General features: G+C 52.3%; 1 protein-coding gene across 5 annotated transcripts; it reads left to right on the top strand.

Moving 5' to 3' along the window:
• The first annotated feature begins 776 nt into the window (after window positions 1-776).
• On the top strand, window positions 777-21,595 carry sult1st6 (sulfotransferase family 1, cytosolic sulfotransferase 6). 5 transcript variants are annotated; one of them, XR_015939728.1, is made up of 9 exons: window positions 1,898-1,912; window positions 1,999-2,203; window positions 8,741-8,869; window positions 12,892-12,989; window positions 14,062-14,188; window positions 16,049-16,143; window positions 17,176-17,356; window positions 18,130-20,948; window positions 21,345-21,595. XR_015939728.1 is itself a non-coding variant. In XM_088637345.1 (8 exons), the coding sequence occupies exons 2-8, from the start codon at window positions 2,020-2,022 to the stop codon at window positions 18,240-18,242; spliced, it is 927 nt and encodes a 308-aa protein (XP_088493471.1). In that variant the 5' UTR covers window positions 777-969; window positions 1,999-2,019; the 3' UTR covers window positions 18,243-21,595. The 5 variants fall into 5 exon arrangements, 4 of the variants coding, with proteins under 4 accessions (XP_088493471.1, XP_088493470.1, XP_088493469.1 ...); XM_088637345.1 differs by lacking the exon at window positions 1,898-1,912 and adding an exon at window positions 777-969 and having other exon boundaries at window positions 18,130-21,595; XM_088637344.1 differs by lacking the exon at window positions 1,898-1,912 and adding an exon at window positions 779-1,042 and having other exon boundaries at window positions 18,130-21,595.
• Window positions 21,596-23,840: the final 2,245 nt, after the last annotated feature.

Here is a 23,840-nt window from a genome sequence, read left to right on the forward strand (position 1 = left end):
TCTCTCTGTCTGTGGGCTGGTGGTGTGTCTGACAGCGGGCCTGTCTGTCTCTCTGTCTGTGGGCTGGTGGTCCCCTGTGTCTGACAGTGGGCCTGTCTGTCTCTCTCTGTCTGTGGGCTGGTGGTCCCCTGTGTCTGACAGCGGGCCTGTCTGTCTCTCTCTGTCTGTGGGCTGGTGGTCCCCTGTGTCTGACAGTGGGCCTGTCTGTCTCTCTGTCTGTGGGCTGGTGGTGTGTCTGACAGAGGGCCTGTCTGTCTCTCTGTTGTGGGCTGGTTCAGCTCATATAGCTCATTAGGGAGATAATAAGTGATTGCTTATTGATCAGAGTGTCTCATGCAGCTTTGGCTAGAGTATCAGCTTGTTCCCTACCCCCACCCCTCTCTGTGTACAGTAGTGTCTCCTGTCCTGGCTGGAGTGTCACCCAGCTGTGTCTGGAGAGAAGTCAGGGTATCAGCTTGTTCCCCACTCCTACCTCTCTCTGTGTACAGTAGTGTCTCCTGCCCTGACTGGAGTGTCTCACCCAGCTGTGTCTGGAGAGCAGTCAGGGTATCAGCTTGTTCCCCACCCCCACCCCTCTCTGTGTACAGTAGTGTCTCCTGTCCTGACTGGAGTTTCTCACTCAGCTGTGTCTGGAGTATCAGCTTGCTCCCCACCCCCACCCCTCTCTGTGTACAGCAGTGTCCAGTCCTGACTGGAGTGTCTCACCCAGCTGTGTCTGGAGTATCAGCTTGTTCCCCACCCCAACCCCTCTCTTGGTAAATAGCCCCTCTCGTGCTGCCTGGAGTTTCTCACCCAGCTGTGTCCTGAGAGAAGCCAGTGTTCCTGCTCCGGAAGAGTTCAGTTCCTCCCTTGACAGGTCTCGGGTTTCAGGAAGCTCAGCCGGATAGCGTGTGTGCGTGTGTGTGTGTTTGGCGGGTGTGACTGTTCTGGACATTGAACTCGGAGAAGAAAAACACACACAGCTCTGAGGTAATGAGTGAACCGTTACTGGAGCTTCAGAGACCAGATTCGACAGCAACAGAGAGAGACAGAGGAGATACAGGTACAGACAGACAGACAGACAGACACAGGGGACAGAGAGACAGACAGACTCGCAGACACAGGGGACAGAGAGAGAGACAGACTAGCAGGCACAGGGGACAGAGAGAGAGACAGACTAGCAGGCACAGGGGACAGAGAGACAGAGGAGATACAGGTACAGACAGACAGACACAGGGGACAGAGAGACAGACAGACTCGCAGACACAGGGGACAGAGAGGGAGACAGACTAGCAGGCACAGGGGACAGAGAGAGACAGAGGAGATACAGGTACAGACAGACAGACACAGGGGACAGAGAGACAGAGGAGATACAGGTACAGACAGACAGACACAGGGGACAGAGAGACAGAGGAGATACAGGTACAGACAGACAGACACAGGGGACAGAGAGACAGACAGACTCGCAGACACAGGGGACAGAGAGAGAGACAGACTAGCAGGCACAGGGGACAGAGAGAGAGACAGACTAGCAGGCACAGGGGACAGAGAGACAGAGGAGATACAGGTACAGACAGACAGACACAGGGGACAGAGAGACAGACAGACTCGCAGACACAGGGGACAGAGAGGGAGACAGACTAGCAGGCACAGGGGACAGAGAGAGACAGAGGAGATACAGGTACAGACAGACAGACACAGGGGACAGAGAGACAGACAGACTCGCAGACACAGGGGACAGAGAGGGAGACAGACTAGCAGGCACAGGGGACAGAGAGAGACAGAGGAGATACAGGTACAGACAGACAGACACAGGGGACAGAGAGACAGAGGAGATACAGGTACAGACAGACAGACACAGGGGACAGAGAGACAGAGGAGATACAGGTACAGACAGACAGACACAGGGGACAGAGAGACAGAGGAGATACAGGTACAGACAGACAGACACAGGGGACAGAGAGACAGACAGACACAGGGGACAGAGTGCTGCTCCTGACAGTCTGCGCTCTGCTCCAGAGAGACGGTCAGTCCCAGGACATGACGGAGGACAAGCTGAGCTACTCGCAGGCCATCCAGCAGGCTGGGGACAGTCTGTATCGCTTCCCCTTGCGGCCAGTGGGGGGCGTCCCTCTGATGAGCCTGATCGCAGACAGCTGGGACAGCATCTCGGCCTTCAGCCCTGACCCCGCGGACCTGCTCATCGCCACCTACCCCAAAGCAGGCAAGAGACCCGCTGACTGACCGCTGACACACTGATCCACTGACCGCTGACCACTGACTGACCGCTGACCACTGACTGACACACTGACACACTGATACACTACTGACACACTGACTGACCGCTGACACACTGATACACTGACCGCTGACACACTGACTGACCGCTGACCACTGACTGACACACTGACACACTGATACACTACTGACACACTGACTGACCGCTGACACACTGATACACTGACCGCTGACACACTGACTGACCGCTGACCACTGACTGACACACTGACACACTGATACACTACTGACACACTGACTGACCGCTGACACACTGATACACTGACCGCTGACACACTGACTGACCGCTGACCACTGACTGACACACTGACACACTGATACACTACTGACACACTGATACACTCACCGCTGACACACTGACTGACACACTGACACACTGATACACTACTGACACACTGATACACTGACCGCTGACACACTGATACACTGACCGCTGACCACTGACTGACACACTGACACACTGATACACTACTACTGACACACTGATACACTGACCGCTGACACACTGACTGACCGCTGACCACTGACTGACACACTGATACACTGAGACACTACTACTGACACACTGATACACTGACCGCTGACACACTGACTGACCGCTGACCACTGACTGACCGCTGACACACTGATACACTACTGACACACTGACTGACCGCTGACACACTGATACACTACTACTGACACACTGATACACTGACCGCTGACACACTGACTGACCGCTGACCACTGACTGACACACTGACACACTGAGACACTACTGACACACTGATACACTGACCGCTGACACACTGATACACTGACCGCTGACCACTGACTGACACGCTGATACACTGATACACTACTACTGACACACTGAGACACTACTGACACACTGATACACTGACCGCTGACCACTGACTGACACACTGATACACTGAGACACTACTACTGACACACTGATACACTGACCGCTGACACACTGACTGACCGCTGACCACTGACTGACACACTGATACACTGAGACACTACTACTGACACACTGATACACTGACCGCTGACACACTGACTGACCGCTGACCACTGACTGACACACTGATACACTGAGACACTACTACTGACACACTGATACACTGACCGCTGACACACTGACTGACACACTGATACACTGATACACTACTGACACACTGACCACTGACCACTTGCACTGACTGACTGCTGACACACTGATACACTACTGACACACTGACCGCTGACACACTGACACTCTGACTGACATTGACACTGACACACTGACACTGACACTGACACTGACACTGGCACTGGCACTGACACACTGACACACTGACCACTGACACACTGACCACTGACTGACACACTGATACACTGAGACACTACTACTGACACACTGATACACTGACCGCTGACCACTGACTGACCGCTGACCACTGACTGACACACTGATACACTGAGACACTACTACTGACACACTGATACACTGACCGCTGACCACTGACTGACACACTGATACACTGAGACACTACTACTGACACACTGATACACTGACCGCTGACACACTGACTGACCGCTGACCACTGACTGACACACTGATACACTGAGACACTACTACTGACACACTGATACACTGACCGCTGACACACTGACTGACCGCTGACCACTGACTGACCGCTGACACACTGATACACTACTGACACACTGACTGACCGCTGACACACTGATACACTACTACTGACACACTGATACACTGACCGCTGACACACTGACTGACCGCTGACCACTGACTGACACACTGACACACTGAGACACTACTGACACACTGATACACTGACCGCTGACCACTGACTGACACGCTGATACACTGATACACTACTACTGACACACTGAGACACTACTGACACACTGATACACTGACCGCTGACCACTGACTGACACACTGATACACTGAGACACTACTACTGACACACTGATACACTGACCGCTGACACACTGACTGACCGCTGACCACTGACTGACACACTGATACACTGAGACACTACTACTGACACACTGATACACTGACCGCTGACACACTGACTGACCGCTGACCACTGACTGACACACTGATACACTGAGACACTACTACTGACACACTGATACACTGACCGCTGACACACTGACTGACCGCTGACCACTGACTGACCGCTGACACACTGATACACTACTGACACACTGACTGACCGCTGACACACTGATACACTACTACTGACACACTGATACACTGACCGCTGACACACTGACTGACCGCTGACCACTGACTGACACACTGACACACTGAGACACTACTGACACACTGATACACTGACCGCTGACCACTGACTGACACGCTGATACACTGATACACTACTACTGACACACTGAGACACTACTGACACACTGATACACTGACCGCTGACCACTGACTGACACACTGATACACTGAGACACTACTACTGACACACTGATACACTGACCGCTGACACACTGACTGACCGCTGACCACTGACTGACACACTGATACACTGAGACACTACTACTGACACACTGATACACTGACCGCTGACACACTGACTGACCGCTGACCACTGACTGACCGCTGACACACTGATACACTACTGACACACTGACTGACCGCTGACACACTGATACACTACTACTGACACACTGATACACTGACCGCTGACACACTGACTGACCGCTGACCACTGACTGACACACTGACACACTGAGACACTACTGACACACTGATACACTGACCGCTGACCACTGACTGACACGCTGATACACTGATACACTACTACTGACACACTGAGACACTACTGACACACTGATACACTGACCGCTGACCACTGACTGACACACTGATACACTGAGACACTACTACTGACACACTGATACACTGACCGCTGACACACTGACTGACCGCTGACCACTGACTGACACACTGATACACTGAGACACTACTACTGACACACTGATACACTGACCGCTGACACACTGACTGACCGCTGACCACTGACTGACACACTGATACACTGAGACACTACTACTGACACACTGATACACTGACCGCTGACACACTGACTGACACACTGATACACTGATACACTACTGACACACTGACCACTGACCACTTGCACTGACTGACTGCTGACACACTGATACACTACTGACACACTGACCGCTGACACACTGACACTCTGACTGACATTGACACTGACACACTGACACTGACACTGACACTGACACTGGCACTGGCACTGACACACTGACACACTGACCACTGACACACTGACTGACCGCTGACCACTGACTGACACACTGATACACTGAGACACTACTACTGACACACTGATACACTGACCGCTGACCACTGACTGACACACTGATACACTGACTGACCGCTGACACACTGACTGACCGCTGACCACTGACTGACACACTGATACACTGAGACACTACTACTGACACACTGATACACTGACCGCTGACCACTGACTGACCGCTGACCACTGACTGACACACTGATACACTGAGACACTACTACTGACACACTGATACACTGACCGCTGACCACTGACTGACACACTGATACACTGAGACACTACTACTGACACACTGATACACTGACCGCTGACACACTGACTGACCGCTGACCACTGACTGACACACTGATACACTGAGACACTACTACTGACACACTGATACACTGACCGCTGACACACTGACTGACCGCTGACCACTGACTGACCGCTGACACACTGATACACTACTGACACACTGACTGACCGCTGACACACTGATACACTACTACTGACACACTGATACACTGACCGCTGACACACTGACTGACCGCTGACCACTGACTGACACACTGACACACTGAGACACTACTGACACACTGATACACTGACCGCTGACCACTGACTGACACGCTGATACACTGATACACTACTACTGACACACTGAGACACTACTGACACACTGATACACTGACCGCTGACCACTGACTGACACACTGATACACTGAGACACTACTACTGACACACTGATACACTGACCGCTGACACACTGACTGACCGCTGACCACTGACTGACACACTGATACACTGAGACACTACTACTGACACACTGATACACTGACCGCTGACACACTGACTGACCGCTGACCACTGACTGACACACTGATACACTGAGACACTACTACTGACACACTGATACACTGACCGCTGACACACTGACTGACCGCTGACCACTGACTGACACACTGATACACTGACTGACCGCTGACACACTGACTGACCGCTGACCACTGACTGACACACTGATACACTGAGACACTACTACTGACACACTGATACACTGACCGCTGACACACTGATCCACTGACCGCTGACCACTGACTGACCGCTGACCACTGACTGACACACTGACTGACCGCTGACACACTGACTGACCGCTGACCGCTGACCACTGACTGACACACTGACACACTGAGACACTACTACTGACACACTGATACACTGACCGCTGACCACTGATACACTGACCGCTGACCACTGACTGACACACTGATACACTGAGACACTACTACTGACACACTGATACACTGACCGCTGACCACTGACTGACACACTGACACACTGATACACTACTACTGACACACTGATACACTGACCGCTGACCACTGACTGACACACTGACACACTGATACACTACTACTGACACACTGATACACTGACCGCTGACACACTGACTGACCGCTGACCACTGACTGACACACTGATACACTGAGACACTACTACTGACACACTCATACACTGACCGCTGACCACTGACTGACACACTGACACACTGATACACTACTACTGACACACTGATACACTGACCGCTGACCACTGATACACTGACCGCTGACCACTGACTGACACACTGACACACTGAGACACTACTACTGACACACTGATACACTGACCGCTGACCACTGACTGACACACTGACACACTGATACACTACTACTGACACACTGATACACTGACCGCTGACACACTGACTGACACACTGATACACTGACCGCTGACACACTGACTGACCGTTGACCACTGACTGACACACTGACACACTGATACACTACTACTGACACACTGATACACTGACCGCTGACACACTGACTGACCGCTGACCACTGACTGACACACTGATACACTGAGACACTACTACTGACACACTCATACACTGACCGCTGACCACTGACTGACACACTGACACACTGATACACTACTACTGACACACTGATACACTGACCGCTGACCACTGATACACTGACCGCTGACCACTGACTGACACACTGACACACTGAGACACTACTACTGACACACTGATACACTGACCGCTGACCACTGACTGACACACTGACACACTGATACACTACTACTGACACACTGATACACTGACCGCTGACACACTGACTGACACACTGATACACTGACCGCTGACACACTGACTGACCGCTGACCACTGACTGACACACTGATACACTGACCGCTGACACACTGACTGACCGCTGACCACTGACTGACACACTGACACACTGATACACTACTGACACACTGACTGACCGCTGACACACTGAGACACTACTGACACACTGACTGACCGCTGACACAGTGATACACTGACCGACACACTAACTGACACACTGACACACTGATACACTACTGACACACTGAAACACTGACCGCTGACACACTGACCACTGACTGACACACTGATACACTACTGACACACTGACCACTGACCACTTGCACTGACTGACTGCTGACACACTGATACACTACTGACACACTGACCGCTGACACACTGACACTCTGACTGACAGACTGACTGACCAGTGACACACTGATACACTGACTGCTGACACAATGATACACTGACTGCTGACACACTGATACACTACTGACACACTGACACTGACACACTGACACTCTGACTGACCAGTGACACACTGATACACTGACTGCTGACACAATGACTGACTGCTGACACACTGATACACTACTGACACACTGACTGACTGCTGACACACTGATACACTACTGACACACTGACCGCTGACACACTGACCACTGACACACTGACACTCTGACTGACAGACTGACTGACCAGTGACACACTGATACACTGACTGCTGACACAATGACTGACTGCTGACACACTGATACACTACTGACACACTGATACACTACTGACACACTGACACACTGATACACTACTGACACACTGACCGCTGACACACTGACCACTGACACACAGACTGACTGCTGATACACTGACACACTGACACGCTGACTGACCACTGACCACTGACCACTGACACACTGTCTGACCGCTGGCTACACTGGGACCCTGACTGACCACACACACCTTGACCGCCCGCCTGTCTGTCTCTCAGGCACCACCTGGACTCAGGAGATTGTCGATCTGATTCTGCATGATGGAGATGCAGAGATCTGTCAGCAGACACCCATTGCAGTGAGGATACCCTTTCTAGAGATCACCTCCCCTCCACCCATCCCCTCAGGTAGAGAGTCTGTACTGTGTGTGTCTGTACTGTAATGTGTGTGTCTGTACTGTGTGTGTCTGTACTGTACTGTGTGTGTCTGTGAGGATACCCTTTCTAGAGATCACCTCCCCTCCACCCATCCCCTCAGGTAGAGAGTCTGTACTGTGTGTGTCTGTACTGTACTGTGTGTGTCTGTATTGTGTGTGTCTGTACTGTACTGTGTGTGTCTGTACTGTACTGTGTGTGTCTGTATTGTGTGTGTCTGTACTGTACTGTGTGTGTCTGTACTGTGTGTGTCTGTACTGTACTGTGTGTGTCTGTATTGTGTGTGTCTGTACTGTACTGTGAGTGTCTGTTCTGTGTGTGTCTGTACTGTACTGTGTGTATCTGTACTGTGAGTGTCTGTACTGTACTGTGTGTGTCTGTACTGTGTGTGTCTGTACTGTACTGTGTGTGTCTGTATTGTGTGTGTCTGTACTGTACTGTGTGTGTCTGTACTGTGTGTGTCTGTACTGTGTGTGTCTGTACTGTATTGTGTGTGTCTGTACTGTGTGTGTCTGTGAGGATACCCTTTCTAGAGATCACCTCCCCTCCACCCATCCCCTCAGGTAGAGAGTCTGTACTGTGTGTGTCTGTACTGTACTGTGTGTGTCTGTACTGTGTGTGTCTGTACTGTGTGTGTCTGTACTGTATTGTGTGTGTCTGTACTGTGTGTGTCTGTGAGGATACCCTTTCTAGAGATCACCTCCCCTCCACCCATCCCCTCAGGTAGAGAGTCTGTACTGTGTGTGTCTGTACTGTACTGTGTGTGTCTGTACTGTACTGTGTGTGTCTGTACTGTGCTGTGTGTGTGTCTGTACTGTGAGTGTCTGTACTGTGTGTGTCTGTACTGTACTGTGTGTGTCTGTACTGTACTGTGTGTGTCTGTGAGGATACCCTTTCTAGAGATCACCTCCCCTCCACCCATCCCCTCAGGTAGAGAGTCTGTACTGTGTGTGTCTGTACTGTACTGTGTGTGTCTGTACTGTGTGTGTCTGTACTGTGTGTGTCTGTACTGTATTGTGTGTGTCTGTACTGTGTGTGTCTGTGAGGATACCCTTTCTAGAGATCACCTCCCCTCCACCCATCCCCTCAGGTAGAGAGTCTGTACTGTGTGTGTCTGTACTGTACTGTGTGTGTCTGTACTGTGCTGTGTGTGTGTCTGTACTGTGAGTGTCTGTACTGTGTGTGTCTGTACTGTACTGTGTGTGTCTGTACTGTACTGTGTGTGTCTGTGAGGATACCCTTTCTAGAGATCACCTCCCCTCCACCCATCCCCTCAGGTAGAGAGTCTGTACTGTGTGTGTCTGTACTGTACTGTGTGTGTCTGTATTGTGTGTGTCTGTATTGTACTGTGTGTGTCTGTGAGGATACCCTTTCTAGAGATCACCTCCCCTCCACCCATCCCCTCAGGTAGAGAGTCTGTACTGTGTGTGTCTGTACTGTACTGTGTGTGTCTGTACTGTGTGTGTCTGTATTGTGTGTGTCTGTACTGTACTGTGTGTGTCTGTGAGGATACCCTTTCTAGAGATCACCTCCCCTCCACCCATCCCCTCAGGTAGAGAGTCTGTACTGTGTGTGTCTGTACTGTACTGTGTGTGTCTGTACTGTACTGTGTGTGTCTCTACTGTACTGTGTGTGTCTGTACTGTACTGTGTGTGTCTGTGAGGATACCCTTTCTAGAGATCACCTCCCCTCCACCCATCCCCTCAGGTAGAGAGTCTGTACTGTGTGTGTCTGTACTGTACTGTCTGTGTCTGTACTGTACTGTGTGTGTCTGTATTGTGTGTGTCTGTACTGTACTGTGTGTGTCTGTGAGGATACCCTTTCTAGAGATCACCTCCCCTCCACCCATCCCCTCAGGTAGAGAGTCTGTACTGTGTGTGTCTGTACTGTACTGTCTGTGTCTGTACTGTACTGTGTGTGTCTGTATTGTGTGTGTCTGTACTGTACTGTGTGTGTCTGTGAGGATACCCTTTCTAGAGATCACCTCCCCTCCACCCATCCCCTCAGGTAGAGAGTCTGTACTGTGTGTGTCTGTACTGTGTGTGTGTCTGTACTGTGTGTGTCTGTACTGTACTGTGTGTGTCTGTATTGTGTGTGTCTGTACTGTACTGTGTGTGTCTGTACTGTACTGTGAGTGTCTGTACTGTATTGTGTGTATCTGTACTTTGAGTGTCTGTACTGTACTGTGTGTGTCTGTACTGTGAGTGTCTGTACTGTATTGTGTGTGTCTGTACTGTGTGTGTCTGTACTGTACTGTGTGTGTCTGTGAGGATACCCTTTCTAGAGATCACCTCCCCTCCACCCATCCCCTCAGGTAGAGAGTCTGTACTGTGTGTGTCTGTACTGTACTGTGTGTGTCTGTACTGTGTGTGTCTGTACTGTACTGTGTGTGTCTGTACTGTGTGTGTCTGTACTGTACTGTGTGTGTCTGTATTGTGTGTGTCTGTACTGTACTGTGAGTGTCTGTACTGTGTGTATCTGTACTGTATGTCTGTACTGTGTGTGTCTGTATTGTGTGTGTCTGTACTGTACTGTGAGTGTCTGTACTGTACTGTGTGTGTCTGTACTGTATGTCTGTACTGTACTGTGTGAGTGTCTGTACTGTACTGTACGAGTGTTTACTGTGTGTGTCTCTCCCTGTGTGTAACAGTGTGTAGTGGTGTATATATATATCTCTGTCTCAGTACTGTGTGTGTCTCTCCCTGTGTGTAACAGTGTGTGGTGGTGTATACTGTATATATCTCTGTCTCAGTACTGTGTGTGTCTCTCCCTGTGTGTAACAGTGTGTAGTGGTGTATACTGTATATATCTCTGTCTCAGTACTGTGTGTGTCTCTCCCTGTGTGTAACAGTGTGTAGTGGTGTATACTGTATATATCTCTGTCTCAGTACTGTGTGTGTCTCTCCCTGTGTGTAACAGTGTGTAGTGGTGTATACTGTATATATCTCTGTCTCAGTACTGTGTGTGTCTCTCCCTGTGTGTAACAGTGTGTAGTGGTGTATACTGTATATATCTCTGTCTCAGTACTGTGTGTGTCTCTCCCTGTGTGTAACAGTGTGTAGTGGTGTATACTGTATATATCTCTGTCTCAGTACTGTGTGTGTCTCTCCCTGTGTGTAACAGTGTGTAGTGGTGTATACTGTATATATCTCTGTCTCAGTACTGTGTGTGTCTCTCCCTGTGTGTAACAGTGTGTAGTGGTGTATACTGTATATATCTCTGTCTCAGTACTGTGTGTGTCTCTCCCTGTGTGTAACAGTGTGTAGTGGTGTATACTGTATATATCTCTGTCTCAGTACTGTGTGTGTCTCTCCCTGTGTGTAACAGTGTGTAGTGGTGTATACTGTATATATCTCTGTCTCAGTACTGTGTGTGTCTCTCCCTGTGTGTAACAGTGTGTAGTGGTGTATACTGTATATATCTCTGTCTCAGTACTGTGTGTGTCTCTCCCTGTGTGTAACAGTGTGTAGTGGTGTATACTGTATATATCTCTGTCTCAGTACTGTGTGTGTCTCTCCCTGTGTGTAACAGTGTGTAGTGGTGTATACTGTATATATCTCTGTCTCAGTACTGTGTGTGTCTCTCCCTGTGTGTAACAGTGTGTAGTGGTGTATACTGTATATATCTCTGTCTCAGTACTGTGTGTGTCTCTCCCTGTGTGTAACAGTGTGTAGTGGTGTATACTGTATATATCTCTGTCTCAGTACTGTGTGTGTCTCTCCCTGTGTGTAACAGTGTGTAGTGGTGTATACTGTATATATCTCTGTCTCAGTACTGTGTGTGTCTCTCCCTGTGTGTAACAGTGTGTAGTGGTGTATACTGTATATATCTCTGTCTCAGTACTGTGTGTGTCTCTCCCTGTGTGTAACAGTGTGTAGTGGTGTATACTGTATATATCTCTGTCTCAGTACTGTGTGTGTCTCTCCCTGTGTGTAACAGTGTGTAGTGGTGTATACTGTATATATCTCTGTCTCAGTACTCTGTCCTGCCTGCAGGACTGGAGCTGCTCAGAAACCTGTCTCCACCCAGAGTCATCAAGACTCATCTCCCACTGCAGCTGGTGCCCAAAGCATTCTGGGAAAACAGGTGCAAGGTGAGACACAGAGAGACACAGTACTCTAGTGTCCAGTCAGTGTGTCTGTATTAACCCCTCTCTCTCTCAGTGCAGTGTTAATGTACTGGAGTGTCCAGTCAGTGTGTCTGTATTAACACCTCTCTCTCTCAGTGCAGTGTTAATGTACTGGAGTGTCCAGTCAGTGTGTCTGTATTAACCCCTCTCTCTCAGTGCAGTGTTAATGTACTGGAGTGTCCAGTCAGTGTGTCTGTATTAACACCTCTCTCTCAGTGCAGTGTTAATGTACTGGAGTGTCCAGTCACTGTGTCTGTATTAACCCCTCTCTCTCTCAGTGCAGTGTTAATGTACTGGAGTGTCCAGTCAGTGTCTGTATGAACCCCTCTCTCTCTCAGTGCAGTGTTAATGTACTGGAGTGTCCAGTCAGTGTGTCTGTATTAACCCCTCTCTCTCTCAGTGCAGTGTTCATGTACTGGAGTGTCCAGTCAGTGTGTCTGTATTAACCCCTCTCTCTCTCAGTGCAGTGTTAATGTACTTGAGTGTCCAGTCAGTGTGTCTGTATTAACCCCTCTCTCTCTCAGTGCAGTGTTAATGTACTGGAGTGTCCAGTCAGTATGTCTTTATTAACCCCTCTCTCTCTCAGTGCAGTGTTAATGTACTGGAGTGTCCAGTCAGTGTGTCTGTATTAACCCCTCTCTCTCTCTCAGTGCAGTGTTCATGTACTGGAGTGTCCAGTCAGGGTGCGTGTATTAACCCCTCTCTCTCTCTCTCTCAGTGCAGTGTTAATGTACTGGAGTGTCCAGTCAGTGTGTCTGTATTAACCCCCCTCTCTCTCTCAGTGCAGTGTTAATGTACTGGAGTGTCCAGTCAGTGTGTGTGTATTAACCCCTCTCTCTCTCAGTGCAGTGTTCATGTACTGGAGTGTCCAGTCAGTGTGTCTGTATTAACCCCTCTCTCTCTCAGTGCAGTGTTAATGTACTGGAGTGTCCAGTCAGTGTGTCTGTATTAACCCCTCTCTCTCTCAGTGCAGTGTTAATGTACTGGAGTGTCCAGTCAGGGTGCGTGTATTAACCCCTCTCTCTCTCTCTTACAGGTGATCTATGTGGCTCGCAATCCGAAGGATAACCTCGTCTCCTATTTCCACTTCGACAGGATGAACAAGACTCAGCCAGAACCGGGCCCCTGGGACCAGTACATCCTCAAGTTCATGAGGGGAGAATGTACGGCCCTCTTCCTCCCCGTCATGCTCTTCATCAGTGTTAAAAGCTGCTGAGCTGCTCAGACCCCTGGGTGCTCACAGCCTGTCCAGACAAGTAGTGTCTTCTCTCCTCCACCAGGGGGCAGTACATCAGCCCAGTGCTTCCGCAGTGTGTGTGTGTTGCTGTGTGAGTGGGCAGTTTGTTGTGTTGAGGGGGTGTTCAGTGTGGTTAGAGGTCAGGACCCTTCCACAGCTCCTGCTTACTTCTTCAGTGAGCTCCTGGATCCAGGTAAGTCTGGATCTGTTGTGCTGCCGGAATCTCCAATCCAGGACAACCTGGGATACATTGTTCTAGGAGCTGTACTGATCAGTACAGATCCCAAGACACCGTCAGTAAGAGTAGGGGTGTCCTGACTGCTGGTCAGTACAGATCCCAGGACACTGTCAGTAAGAGTAGGGGTGTCCAGTCCGCTGGTCAGTACAGATCCCGGGACACCGTCAGTAAGAGTAGGGGTGTCCTGACTGCTGGTCAGTACAGATCCCGGGACACTGTCAGTAAGAGTAGGGGTGTCCAGTCCACTGGTCAGTACAGATCCCAGGACACCGTCAGTAAGAGTAGGGGTGTCCAGTCCACTGGTCAGTACAGATCCCAGGACACTGTCAGTAAGAGTAGGGGTGTCCAGTCCGCTGGTCAGTACAGATCCCGGGACACTGTCAGTAAGAGTAGGGGTGTCCAGTCCGCTGGTCAGTACAGATCCCAGGACACTGTCAGTAAGAGTAGGGGTGTCCAGTCCGCTGGTCAGTACAGATCCCAAGACACCGTCAGTAAGAGTAGGGGTGTCCAGTCCGCTGGTCAGTACAGATCCCGGGACACCGTCAGTAAGAGTAGGGGTGTCCAGTCCGCTGGTCAGTACAGATCCCGGGACACCGTCAGTAAGAGTAGGGGTGTCCAGTCCGCTGGTCAGTACAGATCCCGGGACACCGTCAGTAAGAGTAGGGGTGTCCAGTCCACTGGTCAGTACAGATCCCGGGACACCGTCAGTAAGAGTAGGGGTGTCCAGTCCGCTGGTCAGTACAGATCCCAAGACACCGTCAGTAAGAGTAGGGGTGTCCAGTCCGCTGGTCAGTACAGATCCCAGGACACCGTCAGTAAGAGTAGGGGTGTCCAGTCCGCTGGTCAGTACAGATCCCAGGACACTGTCAGTAAGAGTAGGGGTGTCCAGTCCGCTGGTCAGTACAGATCCCAGGACACCGTCAGTAAGAGTAGGGGTGTCCAGTCCGCTGGTCAGTACAGATCCCAAGACACCGTCAGTAAGAGTATGGGTGTCCAGTCCGCTGGTCAGTACAGATCCCAGGACACCGTCAGTAAGAGTAGGGGTGTCCAGTCCGCTGGTCAGTACAGATCCCAGGACACTGTCAGTAAGAGTAGGGGTGTCCAGTCCGCTGGTCAGTACAGATCCCAGGACACTGTCAGTAAGAGTAGGGGTGTCCAGTCCGCTGGTCAGTACAGATCCCGGGACACTGTCAGTAAGAGTAGGGGTGTCCAGTCCACTGGTCAGTACAGATCCCAGGACACTGTCAGTAAGAGTAGGGGTGTCCAGGCCACCGGTCAGTACAGATCCCAGGACACTGTCAGTAAGAGTAGGGGTGTCCAGTCCACTGGTCAGTACAGATCCTAGTATACCAGGTGTTTATACCGCTGGTCTGTACAGGTCCTGGATTATATATACTCCCTGTCTCTCTCTCCCCATGTGCCTGTCTCACCCTCTCTCTCCCCGTGTGCCTGTGTCACCCTCTCTCTCATCGTGTTCCTGTTTCACCCTCTCCCTGTGTTCCTGTCTCTCCCTGTCTCTCTCTCCCTGTGTGCCTGTCTGTCTCTCAGTGGCCTGGGGCTCCTGGTATGATCATGTGAAGGGTTACTGGCAGCAGAAGGACACCAGGAACATCCTCTTCCTCTTCTATGAAGACATGAAGGAGGTAGGACTCTGGAGGAGAGTGACCCCAGCATTGTCCACCACTCACTGACCCCTTCCTCTCTCTGGACAGATCAAACAGCACTGACCCCTCTCTCTCTCCTGACTGTCTGTACTGACCCCTCTCTCTCCTGTGTCTGTACTGACCCCTCTCTCTCTCTCCTGTCTGTCTGTACTGACCCCTCTCTCTCTCTCTCTCCTGACTGTCTGTACTGACCCCTCTCTCTCCTGTGTCTGTACTGACCCCTCTCTCTCTCTCCTGTCTGTCTGTACTGACCCCTCTCTCTCTCCTGTCTGTCTGTACTGACCACTCTCAATTCAATTCAATTCAATTCAATTCTCTCTCTCTCCTGTCTGTCTGTACTGATCCCTCTCTCTCTCCTGTCTGTCTGTACTGACCCCTCTCTCTCTCTCCTGTCTGTCTGTACTGACCCCTCTCTCTCTCCTGTCTGTCTGTACTGACCACTCTCTCTCTCTCCTGTCTGTCTGTACTGACCCCTCTCTCTCTCCTGTCTGTCTGTACTGACCCCTCTCTCTCTCTCCTGTCTGTCTGTACTGATCCTCTCTCTCTCTCCTGTCTGTCTGTACTGACCCCTCTCTCTCTCTCTCCTGTCTGTCTGTACTGACCCCTCTCTCTCTCTCCTGTCTGTCTGTACTGACCCCTCTCTCTCTCCTGTCTGTCTGTACTGACCACTCTCTCTCTCTCCTGTCTGTCTGTACTGACCCCTCTCTCTCTCCTGTCTGTCTGTACTGACCCCTCTCTCTCTCTCCTGTCTGTCTGTACTGATCCTCTCTCTCTCTCCTGTCTGTCTGTACTGACCCCTCTCTCTCTCTCCCTCCTGTCTGTCTGTACTGACCCCCCTCTCTCTCTCCTGTCTGTCTGTAGTGACCCCTTTCTCTCTCTCCTGTCTGTCTGTACTGATCCTCTCTCTCTCTCCTGTCTGTCTGTACTGACCCCTCTCTCTCTCTCCCTCCTGTCTGTCTGTACTGAGCCCCCTCTCTCTCTCCTGTCTGTATATTGTGTGTATATTCCCAGAATCCTCGGCGTGAGGTAGTTCGTATTATGGAGTATCTGGGTCGGTCACTGCCTGATGATGTCATCGACAAGATCGTTGACCTCACTTCCTTCCAGAGCATGAAGGAGAATCCAATGACCAACTATACCTTCATCCCTCATAGTGTGATGGACCCCTCTATCTCCCCCTTCATGAGGAAAGGTCAGTGTCTCTCAGTGCAGTGTTAATGTACTGGAGTGTCCAGTCAGTGTGTGTGTATTAACCCCTCTCTCTCTCTCAGTGCAGTGTTAATGTACTGGAGTGTCCAGTCAGTGTATGTGTATTAACCCCTCTCTCTCTCTCAGTGCAGTGTTCATGTACTGGAGTGTCCAGTCAGTGTGTGTGTATTAACCCCTCTCTCTCTCTCAGTGAAGTGTTCATGTACTGGAGTGTCCAGTCAGTGTGTGTGTATTAACTCCTCTCTCTCTCAGTGCAGTGTTAATGTACTGGAGTGTCCAGTCAGTGTGTCTGTATTAACCCCTCTCTCTCTCTCAGTGCAGTGTTAATGTACTGGAGTGTCCAGTCAGTGTGTCTGTATTAACCCCTCTCTCTCTCAGTGCAGTGTTAATGTACTGGAGTGTCCAGTCAGTGTGTCTGTATGAACCCCTCTCTCTCTCAGTGCAGTGTTCATGTACTGGAGTGTCCAGTCAGTGTGTCTGTATTAACCCCTCTCTCTCTCAGTGCAGTGTTAATGTACTGGAGTGTCCAGTCAGTGTGTCTGTATTAACCCCTCTCTCTCTCAGTGCAGTGTTAATGTACTGGAGTGTCCAGTCAGTGTGTGTGTATTAACCCCTCTCTCTCTCAGTGCAGTGTTAATGTACTGGAGTGTCCAGTCAGTGTGTGTGTATTAACCCCTCTCTCTCTCAGTGCAGTGTTAATGTATTGGAGTGTCAGTGTATTAACCTGTCTCTCTCTCTCTCTCTCTCTCTCTTCAGGAGAGGTGGGTGACTGGGTCAATCACTTCTCTCCCTCTCAGTCTGAGATGTTTGATGAAGACTATGAGCGACAGATGTCTGGGACCAACATCCCTTTCCGGAGTGGGATCTGAGGGTCTCGCTGTTGCTCATTCTTGACCTGCATCTGTGTCGATTCCGAGAGAAAGAGTAGAGATAGAGATGTCCGTCTGTATTGAAGACCAGTGTCTGTCTTCAGTGTCTCCATTTCTAACAGAGGGACTACAACATCCAGAATACCGTCTCCTCTCCCACAGTCCTCCCTGATTCAGAGACTACATCTCCCATAATTCCATGTAACATCTCAAACTACCTGCAGTCAGACTCCTGTGTGTCTCTGAGTCCAGACAGTGAAGCCCCTCAGAGTCTCACCGCTGGGCTTCAGCAGAGCTCAGGGCTGAGTCTGTAGGGGCTGCAGTCTGACCCCCCACCCCAGACACTGACTCTCACACACAGTCAGGGTCACACTGACCCCCCACCCCAGACACTGACTCTCACACACAGTCAGGGTCACACTGACCCCACAGGCCCAGACACTGACTCTCACACGCAGTCAGGGTCACACTGACCCCCACAGGCCCGGACACTGACTCTCACACACAGTCAGGGTCACACTGACCCCACAGGCCCAGACACTGACTCTCACACACAGTCAGGGTCACACTGACCCCCACAGGCCCAGACACTGACTCTCACACACAGTCAGGGTCACACTGACCCCACAGGCCCAGACACTGACTCTCACACACAGTCAGGGTCACACTGACCCCACAGGCCCAGACACTGACTCTCACACACAATCAGGGTCACGCTGACCCCACAGGCCCAGACACTGACTCACACACACAGTCAGGGTCACACTGACCCCACAGGCCCGGACACTGACTCTCACACACAGTCAGGGTCACACTGACCCCCACAGGCCTGGAGGACCAGCTGCACCTGATGTCACCTGCAGGAGAGAGGAGTCACAGTCAGACTCCTGTGTCTCTGAGTCCAGACAGTGAAGCCCCTCAGAGTCTCACCGCTGGGCTTCAGCAGAGCTCAGGGCTGAGTCTGTAGGGGCTGCAGTCTGACCCCCCACCCCAGACACTGACTCTCACACACAGTCAGGGTCACACTGACCCCACAGGCCCAGACACTGACTCTCACACGCAGTCAGGGTCACACTGACCCCCACAGGCCCGGACACTGACTCTCACACACAGTCAGGGTCACACTGACCCCACAGGCCCAGACACTGACTCTCACACACAGTCAGGGTCACACTGACCCCCACAGGCCCAGACACTGACTCTCACACACAGTCAGGGTCACACTGACCCCACAGGCCCAGACACTGACTCTCACACACAGTCAGGGTCACACTGACCCCACAGGCCCAGACACTGACTCTCACACACAATCAGGGTCACGCTGACCCCACAGGCCCAGACACTGACTCACACACACAGTCAGGGTCACACTGACCCCACAGGCCCGGACACTGACTCTCACACACAGTCAGGGTCACACTGACCCCCACAGGCCCGGACACTGACTCTCACACACAGTCAGGGTCACACTGACCCCACAGGCCCGGACACTGACTCTCACACACAGTCAGGGTCACACTGACCCCACAGGCCCGGACACTGACTCTCACACACAGTCAGGGTCACACTGACCCCACAGGCCCAGACACTGACTCTCACACACAGTCGGGGTCACACTGCCCCCACAGGCCCAGACACTGACTCACACACACAGTCGGGGTCACACTGCCCCCACAGGCCCAGACACTGACTCTCACACACAGTCAGGGTCACACTGACCCCACAGGCCCAGACACTGACTCACACACACAGTCAGGGTCACACTGACCCCACAGGCCCAGACACTGACTCTCACACACAGTCAGGGTCACACTGACCCCACAGGCCCAGACACTGACTCTCACACACAGTCAGGGTCACACTGACCCCACAGGCCCAGACACTGACTCTCACACACAGTCAGGGTCACACTGACCCCACAGGCCCAGACACTGACTCTCACACACAGTCAGGGTCACACTGACCCCACAGGCCCAGAAACTGACTCTCACACACAGTCGGGGTCACACTGACCCCACAGGCCCAGACACTGACTCACACACACAGTCGGGGTCACACTGCCCCCACAGGCCCAGACACTGACTCTCACACACAGTCAGGGTCACACTGACCCCACAGGCCCAGACACTGACTCACACACACAGTCAGGGTCACACTGCCCCCACAGGCCCAGACACTGACTCTCACACACAGTCGGGGTCACACTGACCCCACAGGCCCAGACACTGACTCTCACACACAGTCGGGGTCACACTGCCCCCACAGGCCCAGACACTGACTCTCACACACAGTCGGGGTCACACTGACCCCACAGGCCCAGACACTGACTCACACACACAGTCGGGGTCACACTGACCCCACAGGCCCAGACACTGACTCTCACACACAGTCGGGGTCACACTGACCCCACAGGCCCAGACACTGACTCTCACACACAGTCGGGGTCACACTGACCCCACAGGCCCAGACACTGACTCTCACACACAGTCAGGGTCACACTGACCCCACAGGCCCGGACACTGACTCTCACACACAGTCAGGGTCACACTGACCCCACAGGCCCGGACACTGACTCTCACACACAGTCAGGGTCACACTGACCCCACAGGCCCAGACACTGACTCTCACACACAGTCAGGGTCACACTGACCCCACAGGCCCAGACACTGACTCTCACACACAGTCAGGGTCACACTGCCCCCACAGGCCCAGACACTGACTCTCACACACAGTCAGGGTCACACTGACCCCACAGGCCCAGACACTGACTCTCACACACAGTCAGGGTCACACTGACCCCCACAGGCCCAGACACTGACTCTCACACACAGTCAGGGTCACACTGACCCCACAGGCCCAGACACTGACTCTCACACACAGTCAGGGTCACACTGACCCCACAGGCCCAGACACTGACTCTCACACACAGTCAGGGTCACACTGACCCCACAGGCCCGGACACTGACTCTCACACACAGTCAGGGTCACACTGACCCCCACAGGCCCGGACACTGACTCTCACACACAGTCAGGGTCACACTGACCCCCACAGGCCCAGACACTGACTCTCACACACAGTCAGGGTCACACTGACCCCCACAGGCCTGGAGGACCAGCTGCACCTGATGTCACCTGCAGGAGAGAGGAGTCACAGTCAGACTCCTGTGTCTCTGAGTCCAGACAGTGAAGCCCCTCAGAGTCTCACCGCTGGGCTCCTGCAGGGGCTGCAGTCAGACTCCTGTGTGCTGGGCTGTGTGACTGTAGTGTAAGACCTTCCATCTTATTTCATGATCTGGCCCCAAACTTCTCCCCAGCTGCCTCATTTCTGAATAAAAAACCATTTTCCACAATAACCTGATCGAGGATCTGGAGCTTTTCTGTGCGTTGTGGACCTGCGGTTGAAGAGGGTGAGGAAGAGGAAGAGGGTGAGGAAGAGGGGGAGAGGAAGAGGGTGAGGAAGAGGAGAGAGGAAGAGGGTGAGAGAAAGAGGAGAGAGGAAGAGAGGGAGAGGAAGAGGGTGAGAGGGAGAGGAAGAGAGGGAGAGGAAGAGGAGAGAGGAAGAGGGTGAGAGGAAGAGGGTAAGGAAGAGGGTGAGAGGAAGAGGAGAGAGGAAGAGGAGAGAGGACGAGAGGGAGAGGAATACAGCACCCCTGGAGCAGCTGGGGTTCAGGGGCCTCGCTAGGGGGCCCAACGGAGGGGATTCCTCTGCTGGGCCACGGGATTCGAACCGGCAACCTCCCAGCCCCGGGCGCAGACCCTGAGCCCCAGAGCCAGCGCTGTGCCCCTCAGTCTTAACAACCGCACACAGTACAGGTTGTCGGGGTGCACAGAGCTCTCTCAGACTCCGATCTCGGGGCCGTGTGGGACCGCCCACCCCTGGCACGAGCCCCTTCTCCCACGATACAGCTGCGCTTGGCCTGGCAGCAGCTCCTCTGGTTTGTGCAGTTGTGCGACAGCGGTGGCCTCACTCTGAGCGCTAGGAACACGACGAGACCAGTTTCTGCTCCCGGAGCAGTCGGTGATCCGCACCGGACCATCGCTCGGGTCGGCCCACTCCCCCGCTCGTGCGGAGAGCGTCTGGGGCTCGACAGGAAGCAGGGCTCGTGGTCAGGTGTGGGATCTGGAAATCTCTCGGTGCGAATTCGAGAGAGAGAGAGATACCATCTTGATCCCCTGAGGGATCAATGTGCAACAGCAGCTTAACACAGACAACACAGACCCAGTGTAACGAAAGATGCACGAATAATAATAGTACAATAAACACAACACCATCAGTACAGCGAAAAGAGTTACTCACAGTCCAGGACACACAAGGAACAAACCAGAACAGAACAGTACACAAAAAATCGTATTGCACAATATGACTATAAATATAAATATGACTGTAAATGTATTGCACAGAAGCGGTTGTAAACAGGAAAGGAAAAGAGCAGATGTGTCAGTTTACTGTCCAGTCCAGAGACAGGTCCCTGTCGGTGGTCCTCTGCCCAGACGCAGGTGGATGTGTTGTACAGTCTGATGGCAGGAGGCCAGAATGACCTCCTGTAGCGCCCCCTGTCGCACCGCGGGTGGATCAGTCTATTGCTGAACGTGCTCTTCATTTCCACAAGCCTGTCATAGAGGGGATGGGAGACGTTGTCCATGATTGGACACCTTCTCCTCTCAGTCACTACCTCCAGGGGGTCCAGGTCAGACCCAGTGACAGAGCTCGCTCTCCTGATGAGCTTGTCCAGCCTGTTAGAGTCCCCTGCTCTAACCCCAGAGCCCCAGCACACCCCTGTGTGGAACATGGCGCCTGCCACCGCCAACTGAGAGAACAGATGTAGCATCTTACTACACACATTGAAGGACCTGAGGCTCCTCGAGGAGTAGAGTCGGCTCTGACCCTTCTTGTAGATGGCCTCGCTGTTCTTAGACCATTCCAGTCTGTCGTCGATGTGCACTCCCAGGTACTTGCACGAGTCCACCATCTCCACGCCACTCCCATGGGTGTAGACAGGAGTAGGTTGACCCTCTTCCTCCTGAAATCTACCACCAGCTCCTTCGTCTTTGTTCCATTCAGTTCCAAGTGGTTCTCCCCACACCACTCCACACAGCTGCTGACCAGTCCTCTGTACTCCTCCTCCTGCCCACCCCTGACACATCCCACAGTCGCAGAGTCGTCTGAGAGCTCCTGCAGGTGGACTGACCTCGAGGTGTGCTTGAAGTCCGAGGTACAGAGGGTGAAGAGGAACGGAGAAAGAACCGTCCCCTGAGGAGCCCCTGTGTTGCTCACTGCCTGTTCAGACACACAGCTCTGCAGTCTCACAGACTGTGGGCTGCCTGTCAGGTAGTCAGTGATCCACGAGGTCGTGGAGGCATCGACCTGCATCTCCTCCAGCTCCCTCCCTAGCAGTGAGGGCTGGATGGTATCACCCGCTCCTCCAGACAGCCCTGAACCCCTCCCTGCGGACAGTCTGAAAACTTCATCACCAAACAGGCAGGGAAATGACATCACATCCTTCCCACCTCCTCGACTCTGAATATCAACGTCTTCCTTCTGCAAACGTGTTGGGGCTCCCAGGTGCCAGTCAGACAGGTGCGACAGTCCTGTGTCCC

This window comes from Lepisosteus platostomus, chromosome 6 (assembly GCF_059453375.1).
Source record: "Lepisosteus platostomus isolate fLepPlt1 chromosome 6, fLepPlt1.hap1, whole genome shotgun sequence".
Taxonomy (NCBI): domain Eukaryota; kingdom Metazoa; phylum Chordata; class Actinopteri; order Semionotiformes; family Lepisosteidae; genus Lepisosteus; species Lepisosteus platostomus.

Coding starts and splice junctions, on each gene's coding strand:
- sult1st6 (XM_088637345.1), top strand. CDS start 2,020: ATGACGGAGGACAAGCTGAGCTACTCGCAGGCCATCCAGCAGGCTGGG. Junction 12,990..14,061: donor TCTGGGAAAACAGGTGCAAG/GTGAGACACAGA, acceptor TCTCTCTTACAG/GTGATCTATGTGGCTCGCAA. Junction 16,144..17,175: donor TCTATGAAGACATGAAGGAG/GTAGGACTCTGG, acceptor GTATATTCCCAG/AATCCTCGGCGTGAGGTAGT.